Here is a 15,929-nt window from a genome sequence, read left to right on the forward strand (position 1 = left end):
TTAGTTTTATGGAATGCAAAGTACCTTCCAACAGAAAATGTGGAGTACTCCCAGTCCTATCCAGATCCTTGGCAATGCAAGTAGAGAAACCTTGAGTGAGTGTGTGAAAGATGAATCTCTTTTCTGTTCTATAAGAGAAGGAGAACAATTGACAGAAGGTCTATTTCTACAGGGCAGAACTCCAATATTGTCTCTGTACCACTGAGCTTTGCAAAACATCGAAACGCACAGTCTTTAGCAAATCACTTTTTTTTTTTTTTTTGCGCTACGCGGTCCTCTCACTGCTGTGGCCTCTCCCGTTGCAGAGCACAGGCTCCGGACGTGCAGGCTCAGCGGCCATGGCTCACGGGCCCAGCCGCTCCGCCACATGTGGGATCTTCCCAGACCGGGGCACGAACCCGTGTCCCCTGCATCGGCAGGCGGACTCTCAACCACTGCGCCACCAGGGAAGCCCGCAAATCACTCTTAAACAACCAAGAGGGAAAGAAATGGAAAGGCTAATGAACTTGCCAATTACCTTTGTAGCCCTGACTGCTGAAAATAGCGATGATGGGAGATATGTGATGCCACGTATGTGAAACTTAAAGAGCACAGAGATTCAAATGGAGTAGAGTAGGAAAGAATGCCTCCGATAACCCACCCAAGTTGAATTATTTATAGTCTTAACTGGGAAACGTTGATTAAGAAATGAGAGGATACAGGAAAGAGCAGCTCCTGAAATTGTGCCTAAATACCGCAAATATTCCTAAGGAATCCCACGGACAACTGTGTCAGAGAGGAGCCGACAGATGGAGTACAGTAAGCACAGAGATCATGCCCTTGTCAGCCAGCATACGGAGAGCATTACTGATCCTCAGCAAATCATTACTGATCCTCAGAAAAATGTACTGTGACTGGGTCTAAAACCTGACTGGAATTTTCCATAGATGTGTGATAGTGGAGATGGGTTTGCAGCTGCACTCGCCACATCACCTTTGCAAAGCACGGTAGGTCACAGCCAGAGGAGCAAAGGCTGCTCTGCTCTTTCTCAAGCAGAAAAGGATCTTAGAAGTGCCAAGTTCTGTCCCACAAAGGATGGGGATAGAAGATTATGAGTTAGTGGTCAGTACAATATTTCCGTCTTGAAGCTGGGATATAAAGACTCAGGTGTTGGGTGATGAGCCACAATCCCTCTGAACAGGTGCTTAATCAGGACTGGATAGGATGAATTCAGACCTGGGCATCTGGCATCTGGTACCAGCCCTTTTTCTGGCAGGCTGCCTTTAGACATGTCCCTGACACCTTTGCATCTGTAGCTTTTCGTTGTCGTTGTCTAGTTGTTTAAATATGTAAAATGGTGATAACACTACTTGGTGGCATATTCTATTTTAAAAAAGCCTTCCATTACTCAGTGCATATCAAACAGTAAATGCTTTCTCTTAGTAAACCTGCATAACAATTTTCTGAACTCTTCTGCTCTGGGCAAGCTTCATAAATACACCAGACAAACAAAGTGAAAGAGGAGACAGTACATAGTGTTTTATTCAATTGGGTCTTGATACCTAAGTGTGACTCTTAAACAAGGATTATGCAGTAGTTAAGGACACAGATTAAAGTTGTTTAGAGTGTCCTGAAGTCTCATTGCCAGAATTTAAATCTCTGCTCTGAAAATTATAGACCTGAGACAAATTACTTCCCTAAACTTCATTTCCTGCATCTGAGAAAGATAATAGCATCTACCTTGTAGTAGACTGAATGATACCATTGCCCCCAAATGTCCACATTCTAATCCCCAGAACCTGTGAATGTCACCTTAAATGGCAGAAGGGACTTTGCCAATGGGATGAAAGTAAGGGTCTTGAGATGGGGAGATTCTCCTGGACTCCCTGGATGGACCCAGATGTAACCACTGGTGTTCTCGTAAGAGAGAGGCAGAGGGAGTTTCTACTCCAGAGAGAATGTGATGATGAAGTTGGAGTTGGACTGATGTGGACAGAAGTCAAGGAATGCTGGCGAGGAAACAGATTCTCGCTTAGAGCCTCTAGAAGGAGGATGGATGGCCTTGTCAACTCCTGGTTCCAGCCCAGGGAAACTGGTTTTGGACCTCTGTCTTCCAGAACCATAAGAAAATAAGTGTGTTGTAAGCAACCACATTTGTAGTAATTTGTTACAGCGGCCATAGGGAACTAATGCGTACCTCATAGGAACTATCTCTCCAATTAAAATGGAGAAACTGGAAACACAGTGGCATGTCTGATACACGGTAGGTATGCTACCATTTGCCATTCTTGGAAACTGAAGCCTTGCTTTTGAGGGATCATGAAAACCGGTACAATGGCTGCCATTTTTCTCCTTGTTCATCCTGGCTAACAAACCTGGTAGAGGGAGCTCCATCCTTTCCCACAGGACCTCCACCCCTATTACTTAGAGGGAAGAGGTTATGTCTCACTTAAGGCACTTATTCTTTTCCTTTCTACTTTTTTTTCATTAATCTTCATCCAACTGGCCTTTCTAAATTTTAAAGAAAACAAAAGCATTTCTCAATGGATTCAGATACTACCCCAAGTTAATATTCCAACCAAGTTCTTGTTCTTCTGGGTCTCATCACCAGAAATTTCTGAGCCTAAATCCTCTCTAGTTTCGAGGATCACTCATTTTCTCATTTCTCCCTTCTCCTTTTAGTTCAGAGTCTTGTCAACTTAGCCCCTTCCCTAAACACAACTTATAATAAGGTGACACAGCAACGTGATGAAAGTCTAAACGGTCTGGTTTTAATCCTGGGTTTTTGCCACCTACTTACTGTGTGACATTAGACAAGCTATTCAACTTCTCTGGGCCTCAGTTTCCCAAAAAAAAAGGTGAATATTACGAATAATACCTACCTATAGGGTTGCAATTATGAGGATTGAGTTAATATTTGCTAAGCACTTAGAATAGTACTTGTCTTCTGGGTGCTCAGGAAGGAGGTCCAGAGGCTCAGTGTTGCACTTGAGGGAAGTGAGGACTCCACTGGCCTCCTGGGGCCTAGATGTCAATGGTATATCCCCACTGCTACGGTGGCCCCTCTTCCGATCGTCCTCTCCTTCGGTCTCTGTGTGATCCTCCATCTTTGCCATGCCTCTTTGGGGCTTTTCTTGGACCTTCACCTCACTCTCCTTTGGGCAAGGAAGTGGGAGGTGACTGGATGGTACCGGCTTCCTAACCTTGACTGCCCGCTCAGGTGGTGAACGCAGGAGGGTAAATTTGCGCCCCGGTGGAGGAATCTTGATGGTTGTCGAGTGGCCAAACATCATGGAATTATGAGCAGACAGCACGGGCTTCTTTGGCGAGTCCCTCCAGTTCACCGAGGGAAGCATCCCGAGACGGGAGTACCTGGCCTGCTGGATGGGATCCTGCCTTTTTGGTGCGTGTAGAAGCCAGACGATAAAGGCACTCGATCCCAGTAGGACAGCCCGCGACCAGGGCAGAAGGCAGGCGCTGGAGCAGCGGGGTGGTCCCAGTCAGATGTGGCAGCCTCCCGGGAGGGCAAAACCAGCGGGTGACAGCCCACCAGAGCCCCACGGCGGGGCGGCGGAGCCAGGTACGAAATTGACAAAGTAAATTGCCCACGTAGAACCGGTTGTGCGCCGAGCCATCTTAGAGTGTGAAACTGGGAGAGCTTCTCCCTAGCTTCTAACTCCTCTCGAGGTCTAGCACGCACTGGACGCTGGATGGCTCAGCCTGGCGCTTATGACATGTCCATTGTACACGTCACAAAGGGTGGGCGGGGGGAGGGGTGGGGGGCACACGCAAGCCCAGCCCGTGTAGAAACCTGGGCAAAGGGCGGGGCCCCAGAGCCCGACCCCTTCTGGACTTTCTAGCGGCTGGGACTTGTCGCTGTGGGTGGCAGGTGTTTGGCACTGGATGGGCCACCATGTGGAGACTGTTGGGGACTGTGGAAGCCTTCTCCTCCAGAGCTCACCCTGCCTGGGCACCGGCTCTGCAGGCCCCTCAGCCCTGGGTATGTATCGGCCAGCCCTTCCCCCCCAGGGGGCTCAGAGTCCAGAGCCTGCTCAGAGCTGAGCGCAGGAGCCACCCAGATCTTGCCAGGGTGTGGCCGCCTCCTCCGGGGACCTCCCCAGCTTCTCTGCGAGGCCTGGAGACAGGAGCACCTTCTCCAGGGCTGCTCAGCTGCCAGCATCACCATGAGCCAGGCGGAGAAGGTTTCTGAGCAGGTGATGCAGAGCCCTGACGCGACTGGATGCTGCACCCCACGATGTCCCTTCCCGGCAGATAGGTTCTTTCTTCACTTCTTTTTCGAAATTTGGCAAAACAGCATTTAAACCTTCGACTGTTCTTCAGGGTATACGGATGGGTAGTGGCTTAGCCGGGATTCGCACCAAGCCTGTGTGATTCCAGAGCTCGTGCTCTGGACTGTGGTGCCTCCTTATCGTATATGCTTCATGTGTTACCTTTTTTTTTTCTTGAAGTCCTTATGGTACTTAGCCCTAAGTGCCCATACCTGTAACGAACACATACACTGCCCTGTAGGAGGTCTTCTTTTGTTCAACGCATGAATTGGTCATCCACCACACTGGGTTCTAGTCTCAGAAGATACAGGTCAGGGACCATCAGCTGTCAGCATAGCACCATCCCACATTTCTAACTGAGGCTTGCAGCCCAGATTTTCCCTTTGGTCTAGTTTGAAGGATCCAGATATGTAAAGATTATATTCTAGATAAATCATGGGCTATCCTGAAAGAAATTCACCAGTGAATTATTCCGTATGGATTAGAAGCCAGTTTCTCTGGCCTTCCTGGAGTATATCCAGTAAGGCATCTCATTCATGACTAGAAAGCAAATATATCATTTACTGCAACTTCATCGTGGAGCAGTGTATTCGTTTAAAGTACGAGCAACACAATGTGGTCATTGTGAGTATGCCAGCTGGGTCCACTCTTTACTACACATACGTAACTCTAGAGATTCTTATGCCCAAGAGAGGAGACATACTCTTGGGTGTCTAGGACGAGGGAAACGTGTTGTTATTCAGGAGCTGGAAGCTTCAGCATGACAGGGAAGAGCTGAAAACTCCTGGTCCTCACATCGCTTGACCTTGTTTGAATCTTGTTTCTTTGGCTTGCTTCACTGGGGTGTTTTCTGTCTCCTGGGGCTGACACTGTGTGTTATGTATGAGGCATGTGACATGCAGAAGTTTCAGAACCCAGAATCATATAGAGCAGTAAAAATGTATTTATATATTTTAGTTTAAAATCTATTTAAAGGGCTTCCCTGGTGGCGCAGTGGTTGACACTCCGTCTGTTGACGCAGGGGACACGGGTTCGTGCCCCGGTCCAGGAAGATCCCACATGCCGCGGAGCGGCTGGGCCCGTGAGCCATGGCCGCTGAGCCTATGCGTCCGGAGCCTGTGCTCCGCAATGGGAGAGGCTACAACAGTGAGAGGCCCGCGTATCACCAAAAAAAAAAAAAAAAAAAAAAACTATTTAAAATAACACTGGGCATAATTCATATATTCCAAAATTAGTTTGACCCTCTGCTCATGAGATTCTTTTTATGCTATGTCAAAGCAAATTTGACTTCCATCCCCAATAAACTTTGAGGTTGGAGAACACAAAAGATTTTGCTCAGACGTAAATTCTGTCTGAAAAAAAAGGGTAAATATTATAAGCCCTTTCTAACCTCTCCAGGAGCAGAAATGATTTACAGCTGTGGCATTTCACCATAATTTCTCGATCTCATTTGAGAAGAGCTCAGTAAGAAACAACCTCTTGATTTTTGTTTGTTTTGTTGGTTCCCTGGTTTCTTGTCTTGCTTACCCACAATCCACTGTAATTCATGAGCGAGTATGGCAGCAGGCTGAGTGTTCCCTAGAGCTCATTAAATGGACTTTTTTTCCTAAAATGACTTTTGTGTCCTTGTTTTCAGCCCCTCTTCTTTCCTCTGCCCTTTACTATAACCAGAGCTCAGCAAAAGCTGACTGGCTTTGTGCAGACCCTACTTAGGCTGTGTCGTCTCCTTCAGAGTTAAAGAATTTTTGCCACACAGCCCTTTGTACATTAAGGACAATCCGTATAATCCAACAGCAGACTTCCTCTGTACACCCCACAAATCTACTTAAAAGACTCCTGAGGCACAAGCAGTGACACGTAGTCCTAGTTCAACCTTGTGACACCAGTCTTCTATACACCTAGTTCATTGTTCAGTGCATCCCTAGATTTTCTGCAATGCTAGAGCTACAGAGATTACTAAATTTCTGCGAGAGAGAGAAGGAGAAAGATGAAAAGAACATGAGCACTCAGACAAAGTCGGAAAGCTGGCTCTGCCACGTATCCACTGTGTGACCCTGGGGAAGTTACCTAGCCTCTCTGAGCCTCATTTTTTTCCATCTGTGAACTGTGGATAGTAAACGTCAAATACATACCTCATGGGAATGCTACAAGAATTAAATGATATTTGCAACTGACCTAACCCAATGTCTGGCACATAATAGCAGCTCACTATATGTTTATTTCTTCCTCACGACTTTATTAATCCGAAACAAAAACCAAGGTTTGAGCAAAAATAACTTCTGGAAAGAGAAGTACCTTAGAGGAGCAGTTGAAAAGGTCCTGACTCTCCTAATGCCTTCCCTAAAATCCCTATTGCTGCCTTTATATTATACCCACCTCCAAGGCAGCACTGTTCTCTAAAGAATATCTAGTACTTTTACACATTTCTGAAGGAAGTGTCAATTTGTCCCTCCTCTCTGGAGAGAAATTTAGCAATCCACTTCACAATACTTATTCTACAGATATACCCATAAATGTCAAAGGATACAGTCGCAGCTATTTACTTCAGCATTGTTTCCAAAGTAGGAGACTGAAAACAACTGAAATGCCTGTTCAGCAGCAGACTGGTTAAATAAGACCAGGTTATAGAATGGAATATCATACAACCAGTGTAAAAGGAGTCAGACAGCTCTATATGTAGCAACATGTCCAACAAACAGACCCAAGCAGTGTTTACATTACGCTGCTGTTTTTTTTTGCGGGGGCAGGACTCTCTCTTGCCCTATTTTTACAAATGTATGTTTGTAAAAACACAGAGCATCTTGAAAGGACGTGCAGGAATCTGGCAAAACTGGCTGCCTTCAGGAGAGACAGATGGCTGTGGAGAGGAGACTTTCCTTTCCCCATAGAGCCTTATGTACCCTTTGAGTTTTACACCATTTACACAGACTGCCCATTAGGCATAAAACTTAAAATAATCTACCCCCAGTGTAAATTAATTTTTGCCCTGTTTCCCGCCTAGAACGGCTTTCTTGTTTTTTAAAGATTTCTTTAAATGTATTGTTTTGAATTATGAAAGTTACCATGTGCTGGTTTTAATAAGCAAATTAACATAAAATATATAAAGAAGAGGCTATAATCCCTTTCCCCCCTTACCCACCTCCCAAGTATCCAGGGATGGATTGGTGTGGACCCTTCCTTCCCTTTCTCCTGGCTCAGACATGCAGATAAAACATATACACACAGCAGGGATTTCTGGGACTGATTTCTCTTCCACCAGGCAAAATCAAACCATAAGCATGAGTGCAACATTCCTTTCTTTCATCTGACAGTCGTGTTAAGAGTGAGAACTATATTTGTTCCCCATTTCTTTATTCATCACATCTCAATGTCTTTCTCTTCCTTGCCCCTCCCTCACTCCCACAAACAATTTTACACAAACGGACTCGTGTCACACATTCATTTTTTTAATGGGGTTCTTTTGTTTCGGCCACCCCCATTTCCTAAACAATCTCACGGCCCCTTGGAGGGTGGGTCTGTGTGCCCAAAAAGGACCCTGTGGTCTCCCCAGGCCCAGCCGTGGGGCTGATTCCTGTTCTGGGGGCACCTCCAACTCGGGGGCGCCCTGTGGCAAACCTCAGCCTGCTGGACAGTCAGGGAATCTGGGCCCTGGCCAAGTGTCAAGTGTGATTCCAGACTCCAGCCGAGGTGCCACTTGCATCATGGCATTAAACAATCTAGTAGGAGAAGCTACTGGAAGCTTTCACAAACCCAAAGCACACATTTGATTAAGAAAAAGTAGCACAAGTGACAGAGAAAAGCTCTCCAGCAAGTCAAGGCCTCTAGTTTCAGCATCCTTCCCTAGCTCTCCTCCCTTGAGGAGATGCGAGAACACACTGAGTCAGGACAGGACCGGATCTGGGCGTCAGTCACACATGCGTTCACGCTGGCCGCCCATCGAGGTCTGAGGCCACTGCCTGCCTGGCCTTGGGTGTGAGAGGAAGCAGCTGCCAGATGGAGCTGGAATGCACTGCTGGGGGATTAGGGGTTTCCCTCACGGGATGCCTCCAAGGTCCCTGTGGCAGGAGGTCAAATAACGAGGAGGAAGTGGAAATGGAAGGTCACTTACTACTAAGCCTCTCCTCACCAGCACCGCTTGGTTCTTAGATTTCATCACAGCAAATTTCACGGAATGCAGTGAAGTACTTACAACCCTTGTTCAGCAAGGAGGATAGTCCAGGAATGTTCACCTCGCTGCAGACAGGCATACAGTTCTCATGTCCATATGAAATCTTTCCTGATGCCAGCGGTTATGAAGAGACAAGTCAATCACCACTCATTATTCAAATTTGATTTACGCGAGCTTCACACTTTCTTTAAAAGGGATGGAGGAGCTTTTAAAACTTCTGCAAACCTGGGCTTCCCTGGTGGCGCAGTGGTTGAGAATCTGCCTGCTAATGCAGGGGACATGGGTGCGAGCCCTGGTCTGGGAGGATCCCACATGCCGCAGAGCAACTAGACCCGTGAGCCACAGCTACTGAGCCTGTGCTTCTGCAGCCTGTGCTCCGCAACAAGAGAGGCCGCGATAGCGAGAGGCCCGCGCAACGCGATGAAGAGTGGCCCCTGCTCGCTGCAACTAGAGAAAGACCTCGCACAGGAACGAAGACCCAACACGGCAAAAATAAATAAAATAAAATTAATAAAAATGCTGCAGACCAGCGAGTGATGTTTAAACCTTACTTAGGTGTTTCTACAAGGACTTGATCTAGATCAAAGAAATCCTCCTGGATCCCAAGCATGTGAAGCTATTGGTAGATACCACAAGGGGCTCAAGTGAGGTTTTTATAAAATCCTATCGATATCAAGCCCGTACTGATAACTCAGAAGCCTTAGGAGTAACATCCAAACTCATGCAAAAGACAGTGCGTTTACTTAGCATCAGAGCGTTTTGACTTATTAAGGATCCACTGAGTAACTTCAGGACAGCCCAGCACGAGGAGGAGGAGGGTGCAGGACGGCCTTTGGAGGCTGCCTGTCAGCCGTGGGTCCCCAGGCAATGGGTTTACCGGTTCTGGGCCCGAGTTTCCACATCCCTACTGGGGATGATACATCACAGGGTCGCTGTGAGGACTGAATGAGGTCACATATGCACAAGTGTTTAGCACGAGGCCGGCTTCCTTCCCCAGAGCTCCTGAGGCCCCCAGGACCCCGGCCCCAGAACTAGACCAGGGCCGGCCACCTGGCCACAGGCAGTCCATTCCTGAGTGAGGCAGCAACACACCGCCCGGTGAGAAAAGCTGGAGGAGGTGTGTCGGAGGGCTCCCTGGGAACTGGAAAGTGGGGTGAGAGACAGAACTGGTCTGTGGGGAGGGGTGACTGAAGCAGAGTGAGGCGGGCACAGTCACTCAGATCACGTGTGAGCTGCAGAGCAAGCTGGTCTGAGGGCAGAAGGGAAAACGGGGCAAGTCCATAGCGAGAGACGGAGCTGGCACTGAGGGGCGACCACACCTGAGGTGGGGGGCAGAAGATGCGAGGGAACCCAAGAGGGGAGACGGGGGATGGAGGCGGGGAGAGGGGGCCAAGTCAGGGGCAGGGAGCCGGAGACGGGAGACAGGGTGACGGACGAAGAGAATGACGGGCCGCGGGTACCAACAGACTGGGCGGCGGGATGACGGAGACACAGAGAGAGCCTGGTACACAGGGGCTTCCCTGGATCCTGGGGATGGCTCTACTCTTCACATAATCCTGCCTTTTCCCCCTTAAGTTAGCTCAAGAGCTCTTACCAGAACATAATAATTATATAAGTACTGCGCGCTAACTGCGCCACGGGAGCTCCAGAGCATAATAATTAATAATTGGCTTTTATTGAGAGTATCCATTTTGTGCATTAACTATGTTATTATTTGCCACGAATTATGTAGCTCTAATAAATTATTATAAAAAACACTTTTGAAACCTTGGCTTTAAGATTAACAACATATCCCTCTGGTATCCAGGGAAACACTTTTACGAAGGCCGGGTGAGCATCCCTGCTGAAAGGGAAGGCGCCAGGAGCCTGGCATCGAGCCCTGGGTTCTGACCCTGGTGCTGTGCTAAGTCCCTGCCAGTTCCTGGCAAACCCCGACTCCTCTGGGCCTCAGGCCTTCAGCTTCAAAAGGAAGAAGCTGAAATGGTTCATCTCCAGGGTCTGTTCAGCTTAAAATAGTCTGTTCCAGCTTAAAATACTGTGAAAATGTATTTTCTACTGAATTTTCTAGGCTTCTCAAGTTAAACGCCTCGCAAATGCAGCATGAAGCAGAACAATCTCTTAAATAAGACAAACAAACACATCCCGGGCTCTCCACAGCCACCCTCCATCACCTCCCCAGTTCATCCACCCCCTGCTTCCACACGAGGTACTGAATCCCACTGGCACCAAGAGGAGTGTTATCTGCGAGCTCAGCCTCACGCTTAGCACGGAGCAGAGTGAGGGCTGATGAAATTATACGGCCAGAAAAACGCTCCACCCAGAGATGCGTCTGCCTCCCTGGGCATCAAAGAGCTCAGCAGTGTCAGGCACAATGGAAAGCTGAGCACTTGCACGAAAGGCCTGTTACTCTGTCCTCATCACGGCAAATCTCCCTGGCGTGAGAAAACAACGGTAAATCATAGAAAAAGTGGTGAGATTTGATTTTCCATATAAATAAAAGTCCTTTTCATTCCCCACTGAGCCAAAATCAGTACAGTGTCCTCCAGGATCTCACAGCTACATGCCACTTGGCCGGACCTAAATATTTCCATCTGTGCAGGCTCTCTGCTCTGACACCACCAGTGTGTCTGCAAGGTGGACACGCTGCCCATCCAGGCTGCCCCATCCTACCCATGCTCTCTGCTTCCGGGAGAAGAAACTGGTAAGCAGGCTGGCAAAGACTCACAAATGAGGCCTCCTCCTGAGGGGCTTGGCAGGGAGCAGAGTGCCCTGAGGCCAGCCTCTGCTCACCTTCAGTCACCCAGGCATCTCCTAGAAACGCAGGCCTGAGAGTCCCTCCCAGGGCACGCCTGGGTGCCTGGCAGTCGCTGCCCACTCTGGCTCAGAAAGTTGGCCCTCATCGAGCCCTAGGAAAGATCGAGTCTCCCTTAAACTGGAAGACTGCAGGCCATTTCAGAGTCCTTTGGCCCCCATCAAGGCCAAGATCCGGCTCAGACAGAGTGCTGGGCTGGAGAAGGTGTGAGACCCCAGTGGGTGGGTGTGGGTGTGTGTGTGTCACTCACACACACTCCTTCCTGCTTCATCAAAAGTAGAATATATTCTTGCTAATTGGTATCATAAGGTAACTCTAAACACAGGATTCGCCCTCGAATCTCACCAGCTGCACAGGTGCAGATCTTCCCTAAAAGGCAAAACTATTTGTGGTCAAGATGGACTTCTCAGCCAGAGGCCATGCAAAAAGTCAAGAGCGCAGGAGAGCATCCATTGGTTTTGAAGGTCAAGGACAGAAGATGGATCAGAAAAGAGGCAAGCAAGCTGAAGGAGGGGTTCCAAGTAACCCAGAAGCGAGGTGTGCGTGGCAATGAGGCCCTGGGGAGAGGCTGGCGCTGGCCTCATGGTAACAGACACGTGCTTCTTCCTGCCAGAGACCCAGCTCTGCTCCCAGCCCATGATCCGTACTTCCAGGTTCCCTGGGGACAGGACTAGATGAAGTAACCAAGTCCAGCGCAATCTCAAGCTATCCTGGCGATTCTGCAAAATACAAAACTATCCCCATAAAAGTTTAAAGGGACAGAAGACTGTATTTGTTTGCCAGGGCTGCCGTAACAAAGTACCACAGACTGGGTGGCTTAAAGAACAGAAAGGATTATCTTGCAATGCTGGAGGCCAGAAGCCTGAAATCCAAGTGTCAACAGGGTTGGTTTCTTCTCTGGCTTGTAGGTGGCTGTCTTCTCCCTGTGTCTTCCCATGGTCCTCTGTGTGTGTGTGTCTGTGTCCAGATCTCCTCTTCTTATAAAGACACAGTCATACTGGATTAGGGCCCAACCTCATGACCTCATTTAACCTTCTCACCTCTCTCCAGATACAGTCACATTCTGGGGTAGTGCGGGTTAGGACTTCAACATATGAATTTGGGGATTGGGGGGACTCAATTCAGCCCGTAACAAAGTCTCAATAAGAACCTGTTCAAGATGCTAGGTTTCTTTTGTGACGCAAGGAGCTGACTCTTAATCCCCTTCTCTGGTTCCTGGAGATTGTGTAATTAACTGGAAGAGGCTCAGACCCAGGAGTCCAAGATAGGATCTAATCTAACCTTTCATCTTACAGCTGAGGCTGACGCCCCCAGGCTCTGAGGAACTGGTTGGACAGCTGTACCCAAGGGGTTCTGTCAACTTCCTGTCAACTTCCTTTCTTCAAAGTTAACACACATTGTTTTTTTACCAAAAAAAAAAAAAAAAAAAATCTCATCAGGAAAGAACAATATAAAGTGAAAAATAAATGTCCCTCTTACTTCTGACTGCCAGCCTGTTCCGAAGAGGTAACTACTGTTGTCCATTTCTCAGGCACCTTCCAGAAACACTGTAACACAGACTTGCACACTACAGGACCCTGGGGGATGTGTCAGGGAAGACCATGTGCCTCGTTCTTGCCTACACAGATCCCCCTGTAGGTCTGGGGAGCCGTGGGACAGTTAGTCTCATTGATGAAATGTAAGCAGAAGTCTGCTGGGGATTTCTGGAAATGTTTTGACTTTCACAATATAGGAACCATCCCTTCTTTCTACTTTTCTCTATCTTCTCCTACCTGGAAATGCAGATGGGAGGCCTGATGGAGATTAAGAGAAAAAAGAAACTTGAACAGAACTATCCACAAATGGAACAGATGTTCTCTAATGGGCTTACACCCTCAGAGGTGTCCCGAGGCCAGACAGTCTGGTGCGAAGGCCACAGAGACAATGCTCACCGCCCAGCCTGATCAGTGCTTCTCAACCTTGAAGGTACATACCTGTGCACACCTGGCTCAGGAGGTCTGGGGTGCAACCTGATATTCTGCTTTTCTAACAAAATGATGCCAAGGCTGCTGGTCCGAGGACCACACTTTGAGGATCAGGGGGTGAGACCACCTCTAGCTCCCTCCAATCCTGGGATTTATCCATGGACCCTGATAGGAGAGGCAGCCCCACAGCCTCTGGTCTGCGGACCCAATAACCAAGAGCTAATGACTTGGGAAACACCAAGATAAAAGGCCTAAGGAAGGAATGACTGTAGAAGCTCCTAAAATAAATGAAAGCGTCCCACTGGCATCAAGATTCTCCTGAAGCACTTCGACTAAGAGCACACTAAGTTATCATTTAGTGTCAGGCACTGCTTCCACGAAGCTATCTCGTTTTCAGTATTGTTTATGCTTGGCTATTTTAAAACCTGCATCACAGCAAAGCACACAAGTAGAAGAGGAAATCGCTTATGATCCATCTAAGATGACAGGTTATTAGATTCAAATGGGACATTGCGGGGGACTATTCCGGAGTCAAAAGCTTCTCACTGACAGGCAGGAAAACTGAGGCCAAAGGTCATCAAAGTTGGTGCTGAAGCAGGATCACTGTGCTATATTCTCAGCGTACTTCCCTTGCCTTTAACGTCACTTTAATGTCCAAGACTAGAAAGAAATATGCTTACTTCGTTTTCAGAAGCAATTAGAATAAAGTATTTGAGAAAACAGTTTGATAAAAGAAATCAAACTTAAAAATACATCTTTCTCCATAACTTGATTTCAAAACTCATTGTAAATCTATAATAATCAAGGTTTCATGAATAGACATAGATAAATGGGACAGAACAGAGTTCAGAAGCAGACAAGCACATCCATGGTCAACTGATTTTTGGCAAAAGGGTTTAGTTAATTCCAAAGGGAAAGACAGTTTTCTCAACAAATACTAGTGAAACAACCAGAAATCTGTATGGAAAAAATCCAAACCTCTACGTTCATTTCATGGCATACACAAAAAATAGCTTGAAGTGGATCCTAGACCAAAATATAAAAGTCAAAATTATAAAACTTATAGAAAAAAATTTAGGTGAAAAAAAATTTTTCTTTTTTTAACAAATTTATTTATTTTTGGCTGTGTTGGGTCTTCATTGCTACGTGCGGGCTTTCTCTAGTTGCGGTGAGCGGGGGCTATTCTTTGTTGCGGTGCACAGGCTTCTCATTGTGGTGGCTTCTCTTGTTGCAGAGCATGGGCTCTAGGCGCGTGTGCTTCAGTAGTTGTGGCACGTGGCCTCTAGAGCGCAGGCTCAGTAGTTGTGGCGCACGGGCTTAGTTGCTCCGCGGCATGTGGGATCTTCCCAGACCAGGGGTCGAACCCGTGTCCCCTGCACTGGCAGGCGGATTCTTAACCACTGCACCACCAGGGAAGCCCTAGGTGAAAATCTTAACCTTGAGATAGCCAAAAAATAAAAAGTACTAACTAGAAAAAAAACAAACACTGATAAATTGTAATTTTAAACTATTCTTCTTCAAAAGATACTGTTAAGAAAATGAAAAGGAGAGCCACCAACTGGGAGAAACTCTTTGTAAAACATATATCTGGCAAAGGACTTGTACCCAGAATATGTTAAAAAAAAAAGAAAAAAATCTTACAACTCAGTAATAAGAAGACAAGCAACCCAATTGAATAACGGGCAAAAGATCTGAATAGACACCACTCACGTGCAGGCGCACGCGCACACACACACGCAAATGGCAAATAAGCACACTTGCAAACATGCTCATCATTAGTCTTCAGGGAAACGCAAATTGAAACGATGCAAAGATATACAACATACTCAGTAGAATGGCTAAAATTTTTAAAAACTGACAATACCGAGTATTGGCAAGAACTGGAGCAGCTAGAATTTTCATACGTTGTTGGCAGGAATGCAGTGGTACGATCACTTGGAAAAGGTTGGCAGTTTCTCATAAAGTTAGACATGCATTTATCGTATGGCCCCAAAATTCTATTCTTAGAGAAATGACCATACGCTTCTGCCTTCACAAAGACTCACACACGAATGCTTATTTGGTTTTGTTCACAGTAGCCAAGAAGTGGAAACAACTCAAATGCCCCCATCAAGTGAATGAATATACCGTGGTATTTTCCGAAATGGACTACTACTCAGCAATAAGGGAACAAACTACTAACACACATAACAACATGAATATATCTCAAAAAGCTATGCTGAGTTAAAGAAGGTAGACATCGGGTTCCCAAACTCTGCACTATGTCACCCAAGGGCCCCACGGTGAACTCACAGGTACCAGAGGGTATTTTAAATTTCCGAGGGAAACGCAGCAACAACTGAACACCATGCCACGTACTTCTACTGTGTTCTCTGGACCTATTGGAACTGTTAGGTATTGCTTTTGACTTGAGACTCCATGAAAAATTACTGATTCTCTAAAGGTCTTGTGAGCCAAGAAAGTTTGGCAACCTCTAAGCCAGACGCAAGGGAGTACATACTCTGTGATTCCATTTACGTGAATTCTAGAACAGGCAATCCCAGTCTACGGTGACAGGAAGCAGATCAATGGTTGTCTGGGGTTTGGCAGGGGGAGGGTTGGGACACCTTTTGAGAAGACGGAAATGTTCCATATCTTGATTGGGATGGTGGCTGCATGTCAAAACTCATGGAATTTATCAAACGCTTAAAATAGGTGCATTTTTCCTATATGTAAAT

At 47.0% G+C, this 15,929-nt stretch overlaps 1 protein-coding gene across 8 annotated transcripts in view; it reads right to left on the reverse strand.

Annotated features, from left to right (window-relative positions):
- The window catches only part of MFHAS1 (multifunctional ROCO family signaling regulator 1), a 115,881-nt gene that overhangs the window by 41,945 nt on the left and 58,007 nt on the right, over positions 1 to 15,929 (reverse strand). For 5 of the 8 annotated variants that reach the window (XR_003436257.1, XR_003436260.1, XR_003436258.1 and 2 more), the window contains exon 2: positions 8,458 to 8,544. The exons of the other annotated variants lie outside the window; for them this stretch is intronic. Coding sequence is in view for 1 of the 5 variants with exons in the window: in XM_027122738.1 (XP_026978539.1) it covers positions 8,458 to 8,544 (87 nt within the window). In the remaining 4 variants the exon portion in view is untranslated. The remainder of the gene's footprint in view (positions 1 to 8,457; positions 8,545 to 15,929) is intronic. 8 annotated transcript variants of the gene reach the window in all.

This window comes from Aethalodelphis obliquidens, unplaced genomic scaffold, assembly GCF_003676395.1.
Source record: "Aethalodelphis obliquidens isolate GAN/ISIS:26980383/991018 unplaced genomic scaffold, ASM367639v1 scaffold25, whole genome shotgun sequence".
In the NCBI taxonomy this organism is placed as follows: Eukaryota; Metazoa; Chordata; class Mammalia; order Artiodactyla; family Delphinidae; genus Aethalodelphis; species Aethalodelphis obliquidens.